This window comes from Neomonachus schauinslandi, chromosome 1, assembly GCF_002201575.2.
Source record: "Neomonachus schauinslandi chromosome 1, ASM220157v2, whole genome shotgun sequence".
NCBI lineage: Eukaryota > Metazoa > Chordata > Mammalia > Carnivora > Phocidae > Neomonachus > Neomonachus schauinslandi.
The window spans coordinates 68,881,772-68,896,145 of NC_058403.1; the positions used below are offsets into that span (position 1 = coordinate 68,881,772).

Sequence of the window (14,374 nt, forward strand, 5' to 3'; positions counted from 1 at the left end):
GACATGTGTAGTTGAGGTCTCCAAAGGGATATTCAATTATATTAAACATTAGGCCTAAAATAATTTTAGATTTGAAAAAGGGCACAATAGACTTTCTTTAACATTAATGTGATAATTAAAAAACAAGAGGCTCATTGTTTTTATTTTTCTTTTTATTAAGAATTTTTAGGAGTTAGAATTACAACAAATGCAATCTTTCCATGTTTTGGCCCTTAATGTTAAGTCCTACTTTCAATCTACAACTTACCTGAAGACAATGAGCCCTTCTGATGTGATGCATGCTGCAACTGGAGAATATGAAAGCAGTCGTTTAAGCAGTTCATAGTTGCCATGGAAGTAGCTTTGAGCATTAAGAGATCCTGGTCCAAGGAACTAAGATGGCCCGAAGCAGGAAGGCATTCAATTCGCCTAATTAAGTCTCTCTGTTGTCCTTCAGCATGAGACATCATCTAAGGAAAACAACAGTTCTGTGTGTCCCACCCATGATTTCTGTATATCATGTATACATACAGTTCCCATTTTAATTACCATATTCAGCTTCTGAGCCATTTTTAGGATATATTAGGCTTGGAAATCTATTTTATGTTTGGCTAGTCTCAATTAATGAGCACTATTTAATAGTGCTTATCAATTGTGCAAAAAATGGTGATCTTTGGCAGCTGCACTTTTTCTTTAAAAGCAACAAAGCTCAAAAGCCTTGACAAACGTTTTATTAACAGTATACATTTGTACAAGTCATTAAAAGAACATTCTGATCATCTTCAATAGCAGCATTAAGTATTTCATTACGATGTAAAATTAGCTCCCAGTCTGGGCTCTTAACCTCTTTCTTCTCAGCACCTCTGGTCAGGCTCAATTTGAACATACACTAAGAACATGATGGTTCTCCTGCTTCCTTTTCTCAAATCTAACTTTCTGGTCCCATTAGCCTGATTGTGCAGCAAATACTGGATATAAGCTTTTCAGGTTAAAAGAGTTTGATACACTCTGCTTCGATCAAGAACTCTGTCCACTTTTCCTAAGAGAGCCAATAGAATAACAACACTTGATAAGCAACCCAATATTTTTAAATGAAAACTGAATTTATTATGCTTAATTACTCAATTGTGAGCAGAAGGTTCTCAGATTGCCTATCTTTTAGACACTATTTTAATTCATCTATAATGGAAAGACTCTTTTAGCTTTCAGAGGCACTGTTCCAGGTGATTTTTAATACAGTTCATCAGCAGGCTATGGAAAGAGAGATGCAAATATCCTACCAAACAAATCAAGTATGTAGTACACGAAATAGCCCTTGAAAACATGTGTCGTAGCAATGGATCAAACATTCACCTGTATCAGAAAAAAAGGTTTCTAAATGAAAAGTGTGGATATGAAGATATCTATATGTACACATTTATACATGGATATATGTGTGTGCTTTGTGTGTGTAAAATATTTTGTATACAAATGTTAGGACTAACTTCCAGTAATCCAAACTTATGAATAGTACAACCACTCTTGCCAACAGTTAGGCAATGTTTACTAGAGTTAAATAATTTATAATCTATGATCGAACAATTATACTCTTAGATATGTTACCAACAGATATGTATACATGTGTTCAGCCTCACCCGCCAACCTCTAGAGAGTAGAGGGGCTAGCGGATGAATTAATCACCAACAGGCAATGATTCAGTCAATCATGCCTACCTAATGAAGCCTCCATAAAAACCCCGAAAGAGGAGGTTCAGAGAGCTTCTGGTTGGTGAACACTTGGAGGTACTGGGAAGGTGGTACAACCAGAAAGGGCATGGAAGCTCCACGCCTTTCCCCCCTTCTATCTGTCTGTTCCTGAATTCTTTAGAGCAGGTCAGAGGCACAAGTGACAACATCGACTTGCAGCTGGTGTCTAAAGTGGGGGTGGTCTGTGGGATCTGACACTATCTCAGATACACAGTGCTGAAACTGACTTAAACTGTAGGACAGGCAGCTGGTGTCCACAGAGAATTAGAGAATTGCTGGGCGGTGGAAAAACTCCAACAGTTGGTGACCAGAGTACAGAACTGTAGAGTGTTATAGCAGAGCAGAGGAGAAACATAGGAGAGTTAGACTTGGAGGTATGTGGTAGACATCCCAAAAATTAAAAAAACAAGCCTATCACCTCAAAACAAGCCAAAAGTATTTACTGCCAATTATAAAATCTGAGCTTTAAAATGAAAAGAATTTTGGGAAACCTTTATCTGTTACCATAATCTTGACAACTTCCCAATACTGAAAGGCTTTTCTAATGAGATTGGTGAGGACGTTAATGAATGGGAATTTTCGATGTTGCATGTTAAATAGATCACCATCTGCAAGACTTGCCTAACTCTGTGAGATGATATTTTGACTAATGCATGGTGTTACAAAATCATGCACAGATTAAAGATACATTCCAAGTGCAAGAGAGACCAACAGATTTTCATGTAACAGAACATGAAAAGTTCATGGATATATATTAGATTCCACACTGCATCTAACATTTACAAAACTGCTACTATTAAGTTTTCGTGCAGTACCAAAGAAGAATAACCACAATTATCTGAAAAGGCAATTAAAATATTCCTCTACTTTCCAATCACATACCTGTGTGAGGCCACTCACTACATAGACACCTATTAGCTCTACCAAATTTAACTCGGGAATATTTAGAACCTAACAACTACATCCTTTATTAACTAGAATTATTTAGTACTCAATTTGAAAAGAAACAGGGAAATGGTGAGATAAGGCAACATCAAGGATTTAACTGTTCTATTTTTGCATATGTTTGAAATTGTCTATACAAAACTTTTTTTTTTTTTAAATCACTTGTTTGGCCACATAGTCTTCCTAATAGGCTTAAAAACCCTTTTGATCATAAATGTTACATCAAAGGAGTCTGTATTTTTACTTGAGAAATGAAAGATATAGACTGAAAAATGAAAGTGTACCTAGGAAACTTAGGACACCACAGAAAAGAAACTTAGGACATCACATATAACCAGGGAATCTTTATGACTTAAAATTTATCTCAGCATAGTAGACAGAAAACATTTGAGGGTCCCAGAAGACACAACAGGATTTCAACTTTTTTTGTGACAAAACCAAGCAAGTTAGGTCATTTTGGCATTTTAATTTGACTTCAATTCATACTTACTTCTCTGACTTCCACAAGATGGTCTGGAGGTAAGTGAGCTCTTTTGTTCACTGATTGTAGTTTGGAATGTCCAACATTAAAAAAAGAAATGGCATTTTGACTTGGTCTCCTCTGGGATATAGGAGAATTACCACTAGATGCAAGTGAGAAGCTTCGTGATTTCAGAGGGGGATTATTCTATCAGACAAACAAGGAAAATCATTCGTTTTCCAAAATTTTGGTTAACCCTCACCTATTATAAATACACTTTATGCCTACACATGAACAGTTTTAAAAATTAAATTAACCTCAGAATTGACTACAAGAACATTTCTGAAAAATGCTAAAATTTAAGGCACTCAAAGTTTAAACATTTGACACATCCAACAGTAAAGTTGTAATTTATTTAGAAAATTGATTACAGGTTTGTGCTGTCGAGAATATTTTTTCACATTTTACAAATATTAGAACAAGAAATTTCTAATTTCAGATTTTTAAATACCATGACTAAAGCAAAAATATTCAATATAATACATTTTCTAATCTAACTAGCAAGTATCTTTGGAACAAACTAGTACTTTCTGATCACTGCCAATGACTACAATCTTACAGTAGGAGTAAAGCTTTTGTGATGAACTTCCTGAAGATTGGGCAGTAAGCCTAAATCACAAATAACTTTTAAAATTCACTTATGGGGGGAAAAGACTAGGAAAAAAATTTTGGGGGGCGCCTGGGTGGCTCAGTCGTTAAGCGTCTACCTTCGGCTCAAGTCATGATCCCAGGGTCCTGGGATCGAGCCCCACATTGGGCTCCCTGCTCTGTGGGAAAGCCTGCTTCTGCCTCTCCCACTCCCCCCTGCTTTTGTTCCCTCTCTTGCTGTGTCTCTCTCTGTCAAATAAATAAATAAAATCTTAAAAAAAAAATTTTTTTTTTTAAAAAGTCAAGCTATCACCTATGCATACCTAGGTATGGAGTCCTTCAACTATGCTGCCCAGATACTAGTTTTTAGGTATCTCTAACCTCAGATTTCAAGTAATGAGACCATCCTCTCCACCTTAAAAAATAAAAAAAATTCCAAAGAAGATATACAAATGATCAATAAACATATGGAAAGATCCTCAACATTATTAGTCATTAGAGAAATGAAATCACTTCACATATACCAGGATGCCTATTACAATTAAAAAGGGGAGGGCAGTAACAGGTGCTGGTGAGTATGTGGGAAAACTGAAACCCTCAGACACTGCTGGTGGGAATGTGAAATGGTTCAGTCACTCTGGAAGACAGTCTGACAACTCCTCAAAAAGTTAAACAGAGAACCACCATATGACTCAGTAATTCCACACCTAAATATACACCTCCGTGAAATCATGTGTTCACACAAAAACCTAGACACAAATGTTATTAATAGCCACAAAATGGAAACCCAAATGTACACCAACTGATGAATGGATAAACAACATGTGGCGTATCCATATGATGGAATATTATTTGGCCATAAAAAGGAATAAAATGATACATAAAATGACATGAATGAACCTTGAAAGTATTATGTGTACATAAAAGACTAAAGAACAAGTAAAACTGGACATTTAATAAAATTTGCTTCTAACTCTGAAAAAAATTATGTCAAGTATAAAAAGCCAGACACAAAAAATCACGTATTGTTATGATTCTATTTATATAAGAGGCCCAGAATGGACAAACCCATAGGAATAGAAAATGGATTAGCGTTTGCCAGGAGCCTGGAAAGGGGAGAATGCGAGTGACTGCTCATAGATATGGGTGTTTTGGAGGGTGATGAAAATGTTCTGGAATTAGAGAGTTGCGATTGTTGCACAATCTTGTGTATATATTAAAACCAATGGAATTGCACACTTTTTTTTTTTTTTAAAGATTTTATTTATTTATTTGACAGAGAGAGACACAGCGAGAGAGGGAACACAAGCAGGGGAGGTGGGAGAGGGAGAAGCAGGCCTCCCGCTGAGCAGGGAGCCCGACGTGGGGCTCGATCCCAGGACTCTGGGATCATGACCTGAGCCGAAGGCAGATGCCCAACGACTGAGCCACCCAGGCGCCCCTGGAATTGCACACTTTAAAAGGGTAAATTTTATGGTATATAAATAGTCTTGCAATTTAAGAATATAAGCAAATAAAACATTCTTTTCCCCCTTTTTATGCACTAATATCATACATGAGTCCACATACCTTTCCAATAGCTTCAGTGTGATGCTGTGTACATATCTGAAGTCTGCTAACCCAGTGTTGTCGTTCTTTAGCATCTGTGGCTGATAAAAAGAATACAAAAGTTATTCGCTTTTATATTTATTTTTGGAATACAATTAACTGTCTACAGCATGAAGAACAGATAGATAATTGAAGACCAGGAATTGGTCCTACTCTCCCTAGAGTAAATGTCCCCTACTGGAGGGAGGGAGAAAAAAGGCCCAAGCGTCAACTTTGTTAGGTAACACCGTAGCTGGATATGGATATTTCAGAAGGAGGATAAATTACATGCAGCTAGGCAGGATATAAGACTTGACGTGTCTTAAGTTTCTCACAAAAATATGCTCTTACTTAAAGAAATAACCTTTATTAAGCATTTAATGTGTACTCAGTATTTTCAGATCTCTTGCAGCATGCTCAGTTAGGATTACCATTATATTTTATGTGCATTAATTAAAAAACACAAATTAAATTTACCTAAACAAAAGTTATACTTTTTAAATGAATATGAACATTTTAATAAATCCCAGCTATGTATATTAGTTACTAGAAACTTCAAAGAGGGCATGTAAACCAAATCAAGAAAAGGGGTAAAATACAAGGCAGACATAAAAAATACCATTTAAAGAAGCTATGTTTTTATATTTTTCAGTAATCAGGGTTTGTCTACACAAATATTTTAAAGGGGCCAATTGTAAACACTTGTTCATTGTGCCACTTGAGAAAGCTTACTTATTAAAACAGATTTCATAAATTCATAAGCAATTCTAAGATTTTAGAATATCATATCTACATATCGATGACAGTAGTTTCTGTTTCCAAAACTCAAATGAAGGCAGGGAAGTACATCAACTTCTCAAGGGAAGAAGAAAATCATACTATTAATTCTTATAGCTCGATCGTACCTCTGAGTTTATACTGTTCCCCACTGGCAGCATTTACAGTGAAGGTGTGAGAGTCCTCATCACTAGGTGATATTACAGCTCCTGCAAGCTGCAAAGTACCTCTGGGTTTTTGATTTCTAGACTGTTCATTCACAAAGTACTCCAATAACCCAGCTTCATTGTTTAAAACAAAAAACCTGTAATGATTCAAAAAGAAAGTCATAATTTTTAAACATTCCCTGTAGTCAAACTAAAGCAAACTAAATTTCAATCACATTTTGGAGTTCTTGCTATTAAAAAAATAAAATTCAAGGGGTGCATGGGTGGTTCAGTCAGTTAAGCATCTGACTCTTGATTTTGGCTCAGGTCATGACCTCAGAGTGGTGAGATCCTCTCTTTCTCCCTCTCCCTCTGCCACCACCCACCCCCTCTTGCTCTCTAATAAATAAATAAACAAACAAATAAATAAAATTCAAAAGCTGTTCAAGAAGTACTTGGAAACATGAGGCCGAATTTCCTAGCAATAAAGCTTATTGAAAAATTGAATGAATTTAATAAATGACATAAAACCTTGAGCTGAAGTAGAGGTACTTAATAGGGAAGAGGCATACCAGATAATGCAAAAAGGAAACAAAGATAGAGTATCCTTTCAGAGGAAAAGTTCTCTCTCTCCAGAATTCATTAACAAGGAAGGTAAATAGCCCAAAGACAAATGGTAGTGAGAATTTTTATTTAAAATTCACTGGAAACAAATCAAAACATGAACTCTGAGGATAACTAAATGCTGGGTAAGGAATGAGTCTGATTTAAGATTTAATCAGTGAAATATACAATGAGAATAATGTCAGGGTAGAAAGATTTTGTGAATGTATCATTAAATAGGTCACAACTAACGATTACTTATCCTGTTTAAAAATGTAAAAGCTGCAACTGGAGATGGAGAAACATAGGAACTTGAAACTAAATGATGAAACACTGATACACTTTGGAAAAGAATTTGATGTTATGATTTGGTTCCAGATTAATTACTTTATTCAGATTCCAATTTAAGTAATTGAATAGTTCTTTTAAAAAAATTTTAAAAGTTTCAATTTAAAAAAAATAATGTTCGGGTTCGGAGCAGTTTGGCATTTTATGTTTCTGAGTTCTAGAACACTGGACCGTAAGACGGAGTTCAAGGTCCTAGAAGATACTGTCTTAAGCAACAGGCAACCATATCATATCAAACTGGGAGAAAATGGAAATTAGCTTTCTCTTCAAGGAAAACTGCTGAGAAGCAAGCAAAATTTGAAAGTGGTTGCCTGAAAAGGGAGATGGGAAAGCAAAGAACTATTGTTTTTCTTGTTCATCTTTTAGCATGCTTCTGATTTTTAAAATTACGTTCCCATATTTTAATTTTAAAAATTAGGATTTTCTTTCATTTCATTCATTACTAGAAGAGTTATACACTTTTTCATGTGTTTACTGACCACCCATAGTTCTTAGTGAACTGCTCATCACATTTTGCCCATTTTTAGTAGGGTTTTTTTTTTTTTAAGATTTTATTTATTTATTTGACAGAGAGAGACACAGCGAGAGAGGGAACACAAGCAGGGGGAATGGGAGAGGGAGAAGCAGGCTCCTGCGGAGCAGGGAGCCTGATACGACCCGAGCCGAAGGCAGACGCTTAACAACTAAGCCACCCAGACGCTTTAATAGGGTTATCTTTATTTTCCAAAATATTTGAAGAGATTCTTTGAATTACCACAAGATAGTCACTGACATCATCTTCAATTTCTAAAACATAAGCATAAAACACAAAATGCACATATGAATCTGCTATGGTCTGAATGTGTGCCCCACAAATTCATTATGTTGAAATCCTAACTCCTAAGGTAACAGTATTTTTTTTTTTTTTTAAAGATTTTATTTATTTATTTGAGAGAGAGAGAATGAGAGACAGAGAGCATGAGAGGGAGGAGGGTCAGAGGGAGAAGCAGACTCCCTGCCGAGCAGGGAGCCCGATGCGGGACTCGATCCCGGGACTCCAGGATCATGACCTGAGCCGAAGGCAGTCGCCCAACCAACTGAGCCACCCAGGCGCCCCTAAGGTAACAGTATTAAGAGACAGGGCCTTTGGGAGGTGTTTAGGTCATGAGGGCAGAACCCTCAGGAATGAGATTACTGCCCTTGTAAGAGAGACCCAAGAGCTCTTCCTTGACCTTTTTTCTACCATGTTCTCACACAACAAGAAGTCTATGACAGGAAGAGGGCCCTTACCTAACAACGCTGGCACCATGATCTTGAACTTCCAACCTCCACAACTGCGAGAAATGTTTATTAGCTACCCAGTCTGTAGTATTTTGTTATAGCAGCCCTAATGGACTAAACAATGAATCTACTACAAAAAAATTCATCAAATAAACAGAAAAATAAACAGAAGGGGTGGGTTAGTATGAAAGCAATCTCATCAAGATACTAAAAACCACTGAGTTGTACACTTTAAGTGGGCAAATTGTATGGATTGTGCATTATATTTCAATAAGGCTGTTAAGAAAAAGAACAAACAAAAAAAAATGGAAGGAAAGAAATCTCTTTCCACTGTTCTAAATGTAAGTACAATTCATCTCAAACAGACAAAGAAAATTTAGACAAACAATATGTTTGAAAATCTCAAGTTTGCTGTGAGCACATATTTCTTATCCCAAAAGTATTACCACAAATTTATAATACAGGAGGCACCTACCTAAATATACAGAAAATAATGGTGAGGAGGGATTGGTGAAGTCATAGAAATAACCAATAACTGAAGAGCATGGTGTCTATAGTTACTAACACTGTACAGCAAATTTGAAAGTTGCTAAGAGTAGATCTTAAAAGTTCTCATCACAAGAAAAAAATTTTTGTAATTATGTATGATGACAGATGTTAGCTAGACTTATTGTAGTCATCATTTCATAATGTATAGAGATATCAAATCTGTTGTATGTTGTATACCTGAAACTAGTATGTTGTAATTATACCTCACAAAAAAAAATGAGCCAATAACTGATCATCTTTTTTTTTTTTTTTGAAGATTTTATTTATTTGACAGAGAGAGACACAGCAAGAGAGGGAACACAAGCAGAGGGAGTGGGAGAGGGAGAAGCAGGCTTCCCATTGATCAAGGAGCCCGATGTGGGGCTCGATCCCAGGACCCTGGGATCATGACCTGAGCCAAAGGCAGACGCTTAACGACTGAGCCACCCAGGCACCCCTGATCATCTTTTTAATACCAAGATGATACTATGGGTCCATTGCAATAAGACAGCACTTTGGGCTATCTTTCATTATACGTGGATTAATCCAAATATTCTTCCTTTATCCCTTTTATGAAGAGAAATTTTACAAAATGTATAGTTTGGAGATAGAAAGACAATCCACATAATGAGGAAACTTAACAAAGCCATTTTGCCCAGAAGGGTAGCAGACTCTTGATGGAAGCATACTGAACAAGTTGGCCTAGCCAATAAATGAAGAAAATGTAGAAATAAAGGTTAAATGTAACAGGGAAACAAGATTCATCATGAACCTTCACATGAAGAAAATTCAGTTAAGTTGTTAAAAGAAAATGCTGTTACAATTGGCAAATAACTGCTTATTTTTTGCAATTTCAAAATAACAGACTGTCAATTTGGGGAAAGGACTAATCTTTGAAATAACCCACAACTTAAAGTTAAATATCATCAAAATGCAACTTTAATCTAAAAATATTTTGACTTGGGGCGCCTGGGTGGCTCAGTTGGTCAAGCGACTGCCTTCGGCTCAGGTCATGATCCCGGAGTCCTGGGATCGAGTCCCACATCGGGCTCCCGGCTCAGCAGGGAGCCTGCTTCTCCCTCTGACCCTCTCCCCTCTCATGCTGTTTCTCTCTCCCTCTCTCTCGCTCTCAAATAAATAAAGAAAATATTTTAAAAAATAAATAAAAATATTTTAACTTGGAAGTGTATCTTACAATGACAAAAATAAATTTGAGAAGATTTTTGGGAGGAAAGGCAACTATGTGCCATATTCTGGCCATCCCAGGATTTTAATGTTCTGTATCTACAGACTTCTAAGCCAGATGGGAAGCAATCTCACCTTCAGGAATTAGAAGTTAAAGTGGCAGGAAGTGGTTTCAGGAGAGGGTCTTGCTGTTCTGTACTTTGCTAGCCTACCACATTCCAGAGCAAGCAGTTATTTATACAGCATGCCCATGGTGGACTTCTCCAAGCTGCTTCAAGTTGACCTTAGTCAAAACAGAAATGGATTGGAGGGAAATGGTCTTGGATTGGAGGGAAATGGTCTTGGACTGGAGGGAAATGGTCTTGAATATCTGCTCTTACTACTTAAGCTACACCTGCAGCATATGGACAAGAGTGGGTAGGCATGCCAAAGAAACTGAGCAACTAAGCCGAGGGTCCTTAAACATGGTCTTAACCTTTCTGTTCACCTTTGATCATTCAATCCACATGTTTCATGCTGAGGACCCAGTATATCTCTGCTGTACTACAGGACCTCCAGCCCAGTTGACATAAAATAAAAATGGAAGATCGAAGTTTTTTTTTAAGTGGGGCTACAGTTTGGGCGCCTGGGTGGCTTAGTCAGTTAAGCATCCGACTCTTGGTTTCAGCTCAGGTCATATTCTCAGGGTCGTGGGATCCAGTCCCATGTCGGACTCTGCGCTCCCCAAAGTCTGCTTGAGATTCTCTCCCTCTCCCTCTGCCCCTCCCCCAGCTCATGCGCATGTGCTCTCTTTCTCTCTCAAATAAATAAAATCTTTAACAAAATAATAATAAAGTGGGTGTACAGCAAATTGACAAAGTGAGACCTCTTTCTGATGGGGTAAGTTGGTAAAAGGTTCTGTGTTCTCTCAGAGCAAACAGGGATGAGTTTACAAGCACTTTCTAGTGCTGCTAAAAACTGGTCTCCTACACAGCTGGAGGGATTATGTCAGGACAGGCAGTGCCTCTCCCTACCCTAGACTGTTTGCTTGGATCTGCTAACTCCAGACAACCAGTGGCCAATGGATCTTTTTGGTGGGCTCCCTCATGCAATGATAAACACCTGCCACTTCTTCCCATGGTCTCAATTTGCCACTCACCTGAAATGTCATCTTGAAATTATACTAAATTTTATTTATTTATTTTTAAAAGATTTTATTTATTTATTTGACAGAGAGAGACACAGCGAGAGAGGGAACACAAGCAAGGCGAGTGGGAGAGGGAGGAGCAGGGAGCCCAAAGCGGGGCTCGATCCCAGGACCCTGGGATCATGACGCGAGCCGAAGGCAGACGCCCAATGACTGAGCCACCCAGGCACCCTATGCTAAATTTTATGTGTTTGTGTATGTTTTGGAGATTTCTTACCTTGTTCCCCTTCTGAGAGTTTCTCAGTATTATTCAATATTATATAAATGACAACTGTTGGATATTGGGGGAGAAAGCTAACCTATCTTCCTTTTAAGAAAGAGAACAAAGAATAGTGCTAAAACCAAAGTGACATAAAAATTTTAAAAACTAATATTCTCAGGGCATCTCGGTTGCTCAGCTGGTTAAGTGTCCGACTCTTGGTTTCAGCTCAGGTCATGATCTCAGGGTCATGAGGTCAAGCCCTGTGATGGGCTCTGCGCTCAGTGGGGAGTCTGCTTGAGATTCTTTCTCCCTCTCCCTCTGCCCCTCCCCCTGCTCACACACTCTGTTTCTCTAAAATAAATAAAATCTTTTAAAAAATTAATATTCTGTATGAAATTTGAATATATGAGCCTTCAAAAAATTTCAAAAACCTGAAGTGAAAAATACATGAAAAGACTCCCTTGACTTTATTTTATTTTTTTTTAAATAAAAATGGGAACCCTGGAGAACTGCCCTTTTAACTTCAATAGGGATGATTCCCTTCTAAGTTTTCATATCCAGCTTTGATCTGCCATATGATGTCTAACTTCCTGCGTGTCACTCTTATTTGGATTACCTAATGTCACTTCCAACTAAACACAACCCAAACCGCCCTCTCTGTTAAACAATCACCTTTTTATCAGTGCTTCTATTCTTTTAAATGTCTAAAAATCATTCTTTTATAAATTATGTACCATTTTCAAGTTGTTTAAGGTAGGACAGCAAATTCAGCTCCTGTTATTTTATCGTGGCCAAAAGCAGAAGCATCCAAATGACATGTGAATTAGAAGCAGCATAATAATGTAAAAACATAGACTTTGGAGTCAGAACTGTCTGGGTTCAAATTCCAGTATTATCATTTTTAAAAAGTTTAAAACCAACAGTGAGATACCACTTCACACTTATTAGGAAGGTTATTATAAAAAAACCCCAAAAACCAAAAAACAGAAAATAACAAGTGTTGGTGAGGATGTGGAGAAATTAGAACCCTTGTGAACTGCTGGTAAGAATGTAAAATGATGTAGCCACTATGGAAAACAGTATGGAATTCCCCAAAAAATTAAACATAGAATTACCATATGATCCAGTAATTCCAATTCTGGGTATATACACAAAAGACATGAAAGCTGAGACTTGAACAATATTTGTACAGTAATATTCATAGCAGAATTACTCAAAACAGCCAAAAGGTGGAAGCAACCCAAGCATCCATGGACGGATGAATAAAGAATATGTGGTACAAACATGCAATAGAATATTAAGATCTTAAAAAAAAAAAAAAAGGGTATTACTCAGCCTGAGAAAGGAAGGAAATCCTGACACATGCCACAACATGGATGAACCTTAAAGATATGATGCTTTTTGTGAAATAAAGTGAAATAAGCCAGGCACAAAAGAACCAATACTATATGATTTCATTTATCTGAGGTACCAAGAGTAGTCAAAGCACAGACACAGAAAGTAGAATACTGGTTGCCAAGGGCTTGGGAGAGGGAGAAATGGGGAATTATTATTTAATGGGTACAGTTTCATTTGAGAAGATGCAAGAGGTGCTACGGATAGATAGTGTTGATGATTGCACAACAATGTATGCATTTAATGTCACCAAACTGAACACTTATACATGGTTAAAATGATAAATTTTGTGTATATTTTGCCACAATAAAAAAAAATAGAAGTTTAATCCCCCTGCTCCACAACTACCAATTCTACCCTGGCTTTGCTCCTTACTGACTGCCTATGTGACCTTGGACTGGATATTTAAACTCGCCAAGATCCCAGAGAAGTTTGAGAGTCCTGCACAAAATAGGCACCTAAATACAAATTTATTTGCTGTCTCCAAACCATCCTAAAAGCTTAATCACTACAAGTATTTTAAAAAGCCCAAGGCATGGGCGGCTGGGTGGCTCAGATGGTTAGGCGTCTGCCTTCGGCTCGGGTCGTGGTCTCGGGGTCCTGGGATCGAGTCCCGCATCGGGCTCCCTGCTCCTTGGGAGCCTGCTTCTCCCTCTGCCTCTCTCTCTCTCTCTCTCTGTCTCTCATGAATAAATAAATAAAATCTTTAAAAAAAAAAAAAAAGCCCAAGGCAGGTGAACAAGTAATTATAAACCTAATATAATAGTAACTTTTGTCTATTGTCAACACTTCAATAAAGGGTTGGGGAAACTGACAGCTACAAACAAAAGAATGAAACTAGACCACTTTCTTACACCATATACAAAAATAAACTCAAAATGGATTAAAGGCTTAACTATAAGATGGGTAACCATAAAACTCCCAGAAAAAAACATAGGCAGTAAGCTCTTTGACACTGATCTTAGCAATATTATTTTGGATCTGTCTCCTCAGGCAAGGAAAACAAAAGCAAAAATAAACAATTAGGACTACAACAAACTAAAAAGCTTTTGCACAGCAAAATGAAAGAGCAACCTACTAAATGGGAGGAAATATTTGTAAATGATATATCCAATAAGGGGTAATATCTAAAATATGTAAAGAATTCATAAAACCAATGTAAAAAAAAATATTAAAAACCCCAAACAATTCACTTAAATGTGAGCAGACCACCTGAATAGAAATTTCTCTAAAGAAGACATATAGGGGCGCCTTGGTGGCTCAAAGTTAAGCGTCTGCCTTTGGCTCAGGTCATGATCCCGGGGTCCTGGGATCAAGCCCCACATTGGTCTCCCTGCTCAGTGGGGAGCTTGCTTCTCTCTCTCCCTCTGCCCCTCTCCC

At 37.4% G+C, this 14,374-nt stretch overlaps 1 protein-coding gene across 1 annotated transcript in view; it reads right to left on the reverse strand.

The window, feature by feature from the left end:
- OSBPL11 (oxysterol binding protein like 11) overlaps positions 1-14,374 on the reverse strand; it is a 99,526-nt gene that overhangs the window by 45,238 nt on the left and 39,914 nt on the right. The window contains exons 3-6 of the mRNA XM_021692321.1: positions 6,270-6,445; positions 5,347-5,426; positions 3,160-3,336; positions 248-449 (exon numbers count right to left, since the gene is read on the reverse strand). Coding sequence (XP_021547996.1) covers positions 248-449; positions 3,160-3,336; positions 5,347-5,426; positions 6,270-6,445 — 635 coding nt within the window. The remainder of the gene's footprint in view (positions 1-247; positions 450-3,159; positions 3,337-5,346; positions 5,427-6,269; positions 6,446-14,374) is intronic.